The sequence below is a fragment of the Podarcis vaucheri genome, assembly GCF_965113315.1.
Source record: "Podarcis vaucheri genome assembly, chromosome: 8".
Classification (NCBI taxonomy): Eukaryota; Metazoa; Chordata; class Lepidosauria; order Squamata; family Lacertidae; genus Podarcis; species Podarcis vaucheri.
The window spans coordinates 55,168,540-55,179,136 of NC_138766.1; the positions used below are offsets into that span (position 1 = coordinate 55,168,540).

General features: G+C 41.9%; 1 protein-coding gene across 1 annotated transcript; it reads left to right on the forward strand.

The window, feature by feature from the left end:
* Window positions 1-991: 991 nt before the first annotated feature.
* Window positions 992-4,018, forward strand: NPBWR1 (neuropeptides B and W receptor 1). Its single transcript, XM_082233962.1, has 2 exons — window positions 992-1,328; window positions 1,719-4,018. The coding sequence occupies exon 2, from the start codon at window positions 2,030-2,032 to the stop codon at window positions 3,026-3,028; it is 999 nt and encodes a 332-aa protein (XP_082090088.1). The 5' UTR covers window positions 992-1,328; window positions 1,719-2,029; the 3' UTR covers window positions 3,029-4,018.
* Window positions 4,019-10,597: the final 6,579 nt, after the last annotated feature.

A 10,597-nucleotide genomic window follows, 5' to 3' on the forward strand; every position in this document is an offset into this window, starting at 1 on the left:
TACATGGTTTTAAATAGTATGGCTCCAACAGCATATTTTATTTTAAATATCGTAAATTGCATTGTTAGGTTAGGAATCTACTTTATACTGAATCAAATCAGCATCCATCTCAGTCCTGTCCATGCTGACTGGCAGGAGCTCTCCAGGATTTCAGGTGGGTAACATTCCCACCTCTGGAGATACTGGGGATTGAACCTGGAACCATCTCTGAAGACAAAGTGGATGAGCTACCACTGAGCTTCAGCCCTCCTCCCAACAATATCAAGTTGCTTTAGTATTTTTGATGCAGCAGCTAGCAGAACTGACTATCCCCCTTGTGTTTCCTCCTTTATATAGGAAAACTGGGATGCAGAAAGTCCTTTTAGATGAGGATAAAGCCTGGGCTGGGATGCCAACAGATCTCAAGCAGCATCCCACCACCTCTTCATCACCTGTAGAGACTGAAGAGGTGCAGAGTCCTTGGTGCTGATGTGATTTTCCAGTTAAGTAGGGCAGAATTGGCTTATCTGCCCTTCTTGCACAGTAATGGCACTCCAGCAGCTTGCAAAAAGTGCTTTAGGACAAGTAACACATAACTGAACTCCTATCATAACATGACGGAGTTTCAAATGAAGTTTTTGCCATGGTACAGGCTAGAGAGGTATAGGAAATGCCAAAGCAAATTGCCGCTGGATTAAAATATCTTCCCTATAAGGAGTCATCAAATAAGATGTTTGCTATTTTTTTTTCATTTCAAAATACAGATAATTGCGAGGAGGGGGCATGACAGAGATTTATAAAATTTACGACTGGTATGGAGAAACTAGGTACAAATTATCCTCTCTCAAACAAAATAAACTCTAAATAATCTAATGAAACTGATTGATAGTAAGTTAATAACAAGAGGAAGTTTTATATAACTGTATATCTAAAGATGAACAATTGCATTAGTAAAGCAAACTGATCTCACTTTGCAATGAACAAACAGGAGAAGAGATGGAAGCTCTACAAGCTATTGTCACGTGAAGGGGTCTGTAACTTCAGAGGAAGCAGATCTCTCATAAGGAGGAGAATATAAATTGGTGGCTGTGTTGACTGAGCTGTGAGCTGAAACGGTAGGGCTTCCATGCTGAGGTAGTACCTGCCCTCCATTTCCTAGCCAAGGGAGTGGGGTTCAGAAGGAGCTCTCCAGACCTGCAGGGACTGTTCAGAGATGCAGCTGCTGAGGAGCTGTCCAGCATTTCAGCATCACAGCACTTCACTCCTGTTTCTCAGCTTGCTGTTGAGCCTCCAGAGCACAGTGACTGCAAAAGGATGCGTAAAAGCAGGACACAGTCTTGGTTAGAAAGGTAAGGGGAAACGGAGGATCCTAAGCATTAACTCAGGCTATAATGAGTGTAATAAAATAGTGTGTGAAGAATGTCTGTGGGTGAAAAAGGAAGACGGAGACATAATTTGTGAGTGTAGATGGGGAAGAGTCTCATTTAGGATTCTTCAGTCACAGAGGCATGGTTTTTATATGTGTTTATTATTTCCCATGAACAAGAATCTTCGTAGCATATTCCTCCTAGGCAATGCGTGGAAAGAGAATTAATGAAAACTATAACAAGAGAGGTAATTTTGTGCTTAATTATATAGTGACATTAAATGTCATTTCCATACAATGTTGAGCTGCATGTAAAATAGCCAGGGGCATGTTGAAACTTAATTTATTTGTTTTAAATTTTTATTTTCCTTAGGAGATCTGTACAGTCAGAGTGCTCCAAAGTGGAAAGATAAAAAGGAAGCATGATGCAAAAACTATTTAACTGAAAGACTGCTTTACTGGTTTCAGTAAATAGAAAAGAAAGTGCTAGGAGAGGCAGTTTACCTGAAAATTAGCTTGAATTAAGCAGCTTCAAGAAATAAGAACCTGAAGGAAATCTCTGATGGAATGTATTTCAAGTAGACTGATCTCACTCATAAGGTTTTGTAAAAGGACTGCATCTAGTAGTCTCATCTAAACTAAACAGTATTTAGCAGAGGAGACTGATATTTGTCACTGCAGACAATGGATAATTTTTCCTCCCAGCCCAACTTCAATGCTACCTGTACTGATGTGGATTTTGGTTGCTATGGGTCAGGACAACATGGGCACAACATGACAGTTCCACAGCTGATTCCTAAGTTCTACATTGCCGTACCCATCATCTACTCTGTGATCTGTGCTGTCGGGCTCACTGGAAACTCTGCAGTCATTTATGTCATCCTAAAAGCTCCCAAAATGAAGACCGTCACCAACATTTTCATTCTGAACCTGGCCATTGCTGATGAGCTCTTCACGTTGGTACTTCCTATCAACATAGCAGACTACCTGCTGCTTCAGTGGCCCTTTGGCGAATTCATGTGCAAGCTGATCATCTCCATCGACCAGTACAACACTTTCTCAAGCATTTATTTTCTCACAGTCATGAGCATCGACCGATACCTGGTGGTGGTTGCCACCATCAAATCCAAGAAAATGTGCTATCGCACCTACAGGGCTGCCAAGACAGTGAGTCTCTGTGTCTGGGTTTTTGTCACCATCATCATATTGCCGTTCAGTATCTTTGCCAAGATACACACTGAAGAGGGACGATCCCAGTGTGTCTTTGTCTTTCCCAGCCCAGAGGGCTTCTGGTGGAAAGTGAGCCGCCTCTACACCCTTATCTTGGGTTTTGCCATCCCAGTGTCCACCATCTGCATATTGTACAGCACCATGCTCTTCAAGCTGAGGCGTATGCGGCTCCACAGCAATGCTAAAGCTTTGGACAAAGCGAAAAAGAAAGTGACAATCATGGTGTTGATCATCTTGGGCGTTTGCCTGTTCTGTTGGACCCCTTATCACCTGAGCACTGTGGTTGCCCTCACCACAGACATCCCACAAACCCCTCTGATAATTGGAATCTCCTATTTCATCACCACCCTGAGCTATGCTAACAGTTGCCTCAACCCGTTCCTTTACGCCTTTTTAGATGATACTTTCCGGAAGAGTTTCCGAAAGTTGGTTGAATGTGGAACTCCCTCCTAAGATTTCGGATCTTTTTCTAGCCCCTTTTAAAATAAGCTTCATGCATTTTGAAGAAACTTCGCGAAGCATGATTGGAAGGGACTAGCTCTGGCCATAGAACCAGATCCAAAATGTTGTAAAACTGAAAATTCAGGAATTGGCTCATCCTCTTCTTCAAGCAGTGTCCCCGTATCCCTGCCAGGATGAAGAAGCTTGCTGCATCACCACATTACATCCTCCGGGGCATTTTTTCCCTCGTTCTTTCTTTTTTTGGCACTACATCTATTCATTGTGGATTCTCCTCCTATTGGTATGGAATGCAACATAATTCCTTGGAATGTAAAAAAAAGAAGAAGATTTAATATTCAGCAGACCCAATATACAGAACAGTACTAATTGAAACATGGAGTTTTTTCAAGCCAAATAAAGGTGTGCAGAGTGCCTTTGCTTAATGAATCTGAATCCCGCTAGTTTGATACCTGTATTATATTTATCTTGCTGTATTACCTTCCTCCATCATATTTTATTACATATTAATTCTGCATTTGACAAGGTAAGCTTTTATGACAAGGTAATGTGTTCTTCTACAGCTCCCACACATTTAATTGGGGGGATGTGGGCCTAATTGATTCATTCTTCCTGTCCTCCATATTCAATCGCATTGTGTATTTTAAGTTCTGACACATCCTGTAGTAGTGATTATTATTATTCTGTAAAAATACTGTAATTAAGGCTTAAACTGCTGCACAAATCCTCTGTGTACAGACTTTCTTAGATATAAGTATTTTGCAAAGGAAAGTGCCCTTTAGCATAAAATGTCATAGCTTGATCTTTGTCACATTTTTTTAAAAAAACCATCCCAATCTTTTCTTCTTCTTCTTCTTTTTTAAATACTGGAGATAAGAACATACAAAGCCCCCCAAAGTCCCAACAAATATAAGGAAATAACAGCAATTTTACAAATGGTATATATATATATCCTAATAAGATTTAAATATTCACAGCTTGTTGCTTTGTAAGTGCCAAGTGGAGATGGGGAAATAAATTACTTTTTTGTAGCAACGTGTGTCGAGAGCCACCTTCAGTAGGAAGCAGAAATTTCAGTCCAAGTACACTTCTCTAAACACCAGGAAAAGTTCTCATTGGAAGAAAGCAGCTCCCTGCTAAACCTGGAGTATTCCCGAGATTCTCAAATCTTTTCTTGAATAGTAGTAGTTCTTATCTGGCAAGCCTACATCAATTCTGGAAGGCATCTTGTGAAAAATTCAATCTGAAGCTTCTCAAAACGAGTGCTTTCCCCAAAGATGATGGAGAGGCTTGCCTGATACAAACTACTGTCACATGCTGAGACAGATGGATGTCAACAACAACAACAACAACAACAGGCATCTTGTTTTAGGCATGGGCCTGCTTCCTTCCAATTACCATGTCACAATGCTAGAATTACCTGAATCCCTCCATTTGGGTGATACTGTACTTCGGTACCTTCTATATAAATCAAATAATGTCAGACTTAAAAACATTACTTCTCAGCATATATAAAAAGGAAAGGAAAAAGGAAACAAAAAAGACAAAAAGACAAAACAAAGACAGTGACAAATCACTGGACGTTGTGGTAGATCACTGGTAGATCACTGTCTCCCCCCAAAGAAGCTCCCCTTAAAAAAAGCTCAACAACTTAGGCCTGAACCTCCAAACGGTGAGTAGATTGCAATCTCTTGGAAGTTTTCTTGATATACAAGAAAAGCCATTATAGGACTGAATCATATCAAATAGTATCTAACCAAAAAATACATATTGAATTTGTTTTTGTTTTTATCGGTAGATCACGATCTACCTGTTGGACGTGCCTGTTGTATATGATACCTTTCCTTATAGATTGAATCTCTTTACATACTTTAATTGTTGTGGACCTCGTAATGGTTCATTTCCCCCGTATTTAATGTTTTCTCCTCATCTTGGTATGAAGAAGCGATGTATCTCCGTTTACGGAATTATTCCAAACACAACCAAATTTTAGATGTGGGAGGTATATCTTAGTACTACTTAAATACCTTAGTCTGCAGTTTCTCACATGCAGTAATGGGCTACCCATGCAGGAACGTAGGAAACTGTTTTATACCGGGTCAAACTACTGGTCCATCTTTGTTCACTATTGTCTTTGCTGACTGGCAACAGTTTTCCAGGGTTCCTGAGCCCTATTTTCCAATCTTACCTGGAGATGCCAGGGACTGAACTTCAAACCTTTTTCATGCAAGGCAGATGCTCTACCCCTGAACTCTGGCCCTTCTTCCTCCACCCCATTGTTGAGTGTCAGTCCCTTAAAGGAAGCTAGCTACCTCCCAGATATTTTGTGCACTTCAGCTTTAAGAAGCAGATTTTCACAGGGAACGCTCTGGGGCCAGAAGAAGAATGATCAGACAAGGAGCTTGGAAGTGCGGACCTGTGCCTGGAAAGAGGGGGTGGAAGGTAAGTATGGGTAAGCCCTAAATAAGCAGCAAGTAGCTAAACATATGTCAGTTAATCCCAGAATTCCACAGCAATCCAGTGAAAGAGCTGGTTGACACTTTGCCTCACAAATGGGTATCACTCACACTCAAATATCCACTCTTCCCATGCCTCCTTACAGGCTGGTGGTCTTTGGTACTGCATTCCCCAAAGGGTGAGAGCAAAGTCATCTCCCACATGCAGCCAAAGAGGGGAGCAATAATCTTATTGTTTTAATATTAATTTGGTATATTACAGCTGGAGTATATTGAACTTTAAGTAAAGGTAAAGGGACCCTTGACCGTTAGGTCCAGTCGTGACTGACTCTGGGGTTGTGGTGCTCATCTCGCTTTATTGGCCGAGGGAGCCAGTACAGCTTCCAGGTCATGTGGCCAGCATGACTAAGCCACTTCTGGCGAACCAGAGCAGTGCACGGAAATGCCGTTTACCTTCCTGCCGGAGCGGTACCTATTTATCTACTTGCACTTTGACATGCTTTTGGACTGCTAGGTTGGCAGGAGCAGGGACCGAGCAATGGGAGCTCACCATGTTGCGGGGATTCAAACTGCCAACCTTCTGATCGCCAAGTCCTAGGCTCTGTGGTTTAACCCACAGCGCCACCTGCGTCCCATATTGAACTTTACTTCATAGTAAATTAATTACATTAAAATAACTCCATCACCCCTCCCCCCAAAAAACCCAGCCACACAAACTCAGTTTCTAAGAAATAGTGAATTGATATTTTGACGGGTCAGGGGGGCTGGTGTCCCTTGAGTATTTATACCTTCCATTGCTTATTGGAATTGTCTGTGTATGTAATCCATCACGCTGTTTGAGTCATTATGACACAATATTCCTGTCTTACAGCCATCTCTGAATTTGGAGCAGAAGAATTAATCTGGGGATACAGAAATTGCACCCCCTAGATGCCTGGACTACTATTTCCATTTTCCTTGACCATTGGCCTGATTGGAACTGGAGTCCAAAACTACCTGAAAGGGCACAAGTTCCCTATCCCTGAGTTAATCCTTACATATAACAATTTGTGTACGCACATTTTAAACCGTTGTGATTCTCAAAAGTTATTGGGAGCCCGTGGTGTCTATGGGGGGAATGAGTACATAGGATACACATTTGTGGGTTGAAACAGGTGACAACTTTATTAGGTATTATAGCAAGCCAGTGGTCTTGGCCTGTCAGAAGAGCAGCACAGCACAGCCCCTTGCTGTTAGAATGTTATTTCTGCTAAACACTCAGACCATTCTTGGGGCTTGTCCACTATTAGACCCCAGTGTGGGGCAAGCCAGACATCTGGGATCCCATTAGCCAACACAAGTCTGGACCCCTTTCGAGATGGGGTGTGACTTGTGCCTCTCTCCCCCAAGCCCCCTAACTGGATCCCCCCCACACCTTATGTTTTGCCCCTGCTCAATGCCATTTCTGCTCAAAGTTGTGACAGCTTATAGAGCGACATAGAGCAAAGCACTAGTACCATGGATAAGCTTGTGGGGCAAAATGACCCTCTCTGTTGGGTAGGTAAGGCTTTTAAGCTATTGATTCCCATCCAGCATCCTCTCACAGGATCTTTCGGAAGCTGGCCAAGAAGACCAAGGCTCCTCTTCGGAACCACTGTGCAAATTGCACTCTGCACTTAGGAGTACACAGAACAGTACCTTATAGTACAATCTTTCTATTGCTAAAACACTGTGGTTATATCCAAAGCTAGTTCTACTCTGAGTAGGCCCACTGAAATCAATGACCATGTCTAACTTAGGTCCATTAATTTTAGTGGGTCTACTGTGAGTAAAACTTAGTTGGGTGCAACCCACGACTGCTGTCACTGATCTGATAGAGAGATTTTGGATCCTTCTTTACTAGAAGAGTGAAATCAGATGATGAAGAATGGTTGTTTCTACTAACCCAGTGGTTATTTCTATATATAGCATTGCACTGCTGAAAATATTCAAGTCTTTTTCGCAAAAAGATACATTCCAAAATATTTGCTGGAGGGGAAAGTTTTCATGGTGGACATGAGTGTGTGTGTGTTTGACATTTTATGGAATTCATGTCTCTAGTGAGATCTGTGATTACTTTTCAGACAGAGAAAGACAGTTCTTTTTGGCCACAAGAGGGAACTCACTGGATTTAATCAGCTTTTTCTCAGTCATAATATACCATAATATTGGAGCCCTTACTTTTATTTCAGTCATAAAGAGAGTTAGGGAGACAGCATTAAAGATGAAATGATAATTTTAAGATGGAATTAAATTTATACATGCTTTCACATTGCAGAAAAAAAATCCTAACTTCATATCTACACTGATGGAGTTTGAGAAGACGGTGACTGGCTAGAAAGGGGATTTGGGAGTTGTAGGTTAATGAAAATGCTGACCCAGTGTGCAGCTGCTGTGAAAAGCATGGATTTCATGTTGAAGATCATTAGGAAAGGATTTGAAAATTAAACTAACACTATCATAATGCCTTTGTATAAAACTATGATGCAACCTTACTCAAAATAGGATATTGTGATGCTGCAAAGGGGCCTGGACGCTGGAGCAACACTCACATGAAGAGTGATCACATTTGGGGCTTTTTAGTTGGGGGAAATTGTGAGTAGAGGGACTCAGTTCTGTGTTGATGTTATTTGTATAGACATTGCCTTTCTTGCATAGAAGAAGGTATCCAAAAGGTCATGAAATCACTACTAATGAATTTACTATTTTTTCCTGAGTTTATGTGAAAATCTACAACACTCAACTGTAAGAGGGTGGCTACTGAAGTGTCTCAATCTTGCAGGCGAGCAAATTCACAGAAATGATCCATAGAAAGCACAGGAGTAACCAGGTACTTGACAGTGGTTTCATAGAATCATAGAATTGTTGAGTTGGAAGGGACCATGAGGGTCATCTAGTCCAACCCCCTGCAATACAACCCCCCTTGGACTTCTGGCAAGCGATGGGCTGCACCTCACAACGGTTGGGAGGAATGTTTTTGCCAAAAATCTCAGAAACCTCATCAGGAGGGCTTTAAACTGACTAATGTGGGGGAGGGAGACAGTGCTCCTGAAGGTAGGAGTCTATCAATTAATGAAGATGATCATCCAAATGTCATAGACCAAATGGAGCAAACAGCACACAGACCTAGTGGTGGGAGGAAAAAATCCTTAAATAAGAGACACGGGGGAATGATTAATGGACTTCAATGTCTGTACACTAATGCGCAAAGCATGGGAAATAAACAAGATGAGCTTGAGCTCTTGGTACAGCAAACTAAATATGACATAATAGGCATCAATGAAACCTGGTGGGATAAGTCCCACGATTGGAATGTAATAATGGAGGGATACAATCTATTTCAGAGAAACAGACCAGACAAGAAAGGAGGAGGAGTGGCGTTATATGTCAGGGATGTGTATACCTGTGAAGAGATCCAAGATTTAGAACCTCAAAGCCAAAGTGAGAGCATTTGGGTCAAAATTAAGGGAGAGAAGAATAACAGAGACCTCATTGTGGGAGTTTACTATAGATCCCCAAGCCAAACGGAGGCCATAGATGATGCCTTCCTGGAACAGATGGCCAAGCATGCAAAAGGAAGGGAGATAGTAGTAATGGGGGACTTCAATTACCCGGATATTTGTTGGATTCAAACTCAGCCAAGAGCATAAGGTCAAACAGATTCCTCACTGGCCTTGCAGACAACTTCATTGTCCAGAAAGTGGGAGAAGCAACAAGAGGAACAGCCATTTTAGATCTGGTCCTAACCAATGTTGATGACCTGGTTAGTGGGGTAGAAGTGGAAGGGTCATTAGGCGCGAGTGATCATGCTCTTCTGAAGTTTACTATACAGTGGAAAGGAGCAGCCAAGCATACTAGGAGTCAATTTCTTGACTTTAAGAAAGCCGACTTCATAAAACTTAGGGAAGTGCTGGGTGAGATCCCATGGACAGTAATACTAAAAGGAAAGGGAGTTCATGATGGCTGGCAGTTTGTTAAGAGGGAGATAGTAAAAGCACAACGTCAGGCAATACCAATGAGATGGAAACATGGAAGGTGCCTAAAGAAGCCAGGGTGGCTATCTAAATAACTTTTAACTGAGTTAAGATTAAAAAAGGATATGTACAAAAAATGGAAAAGGGGGGAACCACCAAAGAGGAATTCAAACAAATAGCCAGCACGTGTAGACACAAAGTCAGAAAAGCTAAAGCACAGAATGAACTCAGGCTTGCTAGAGAGGTTAAAAGCAACAAAAAAGGCTTTTATGGGTATGTTCATAGCAAAAGGAAGAACAAAGAAACAGTGGGGTCACTCAGAGGAGAAGATGGTGAAATGCAAACAGGGGACACAGAAAGGGCTGAACTCCTCAATGCCTTCTTTGCCTCAGTCTTCTCCGATAAAGAAAACAATGCCCGACCTGAAGAATTTGGAGCAAATGATTCAGATAGTACAAGAATACTTGGCTAGTTTAGATGTAGTCAAGTCTCCAGGGCCAGATGAACTGCATCCAAGAGTATTAAAAGAACTGGCAGATGTGATCTCAGAACCACTGGCAGTCATCTTTGAGAATTCCTGGAGAACAGGTGAAGTCCCGGCAGACTGGAGGAGGGCAAATGTTGTCCATATTTTCAAAAAGGGGAAAAGAGAGGACCCAAATAATTACTGCCCAGTCAGTCTGACATCAATACCAGGGAAGATTCTGGAGCAGATCATTAAGCAAACAGTCTGTGAGCACCTAGAAAGGAATGCTGTGATCACCAATAGTCAGCATGGATTTCTGAAAAATAAATCTTGTCAGACTAACCTGATCTCGTTTTTTGACAGAATTACAAGCCTGGTAGATGAAGGGAACGCAGTGGATATAGCCTACCTTGATTTCAGCAAGGCATTTGACAAGGTGCCCCATGATATTCTTGTAAAGAAGCTGGTAAAATGCGGACTTGACTATGCTACCACTCAGTGGATTTGTAACTGGCTGACTGACCGAACCCAAAGGGTGCTCATCAATGGTTCCTCTTCATCCTGGAGAAGAGTGACTAGTGGGGTGCCACAGGGTTCTGTCTTGGGCCCGGTCTTATTCAACATCTTTATCAACGACTTGGATGATGGA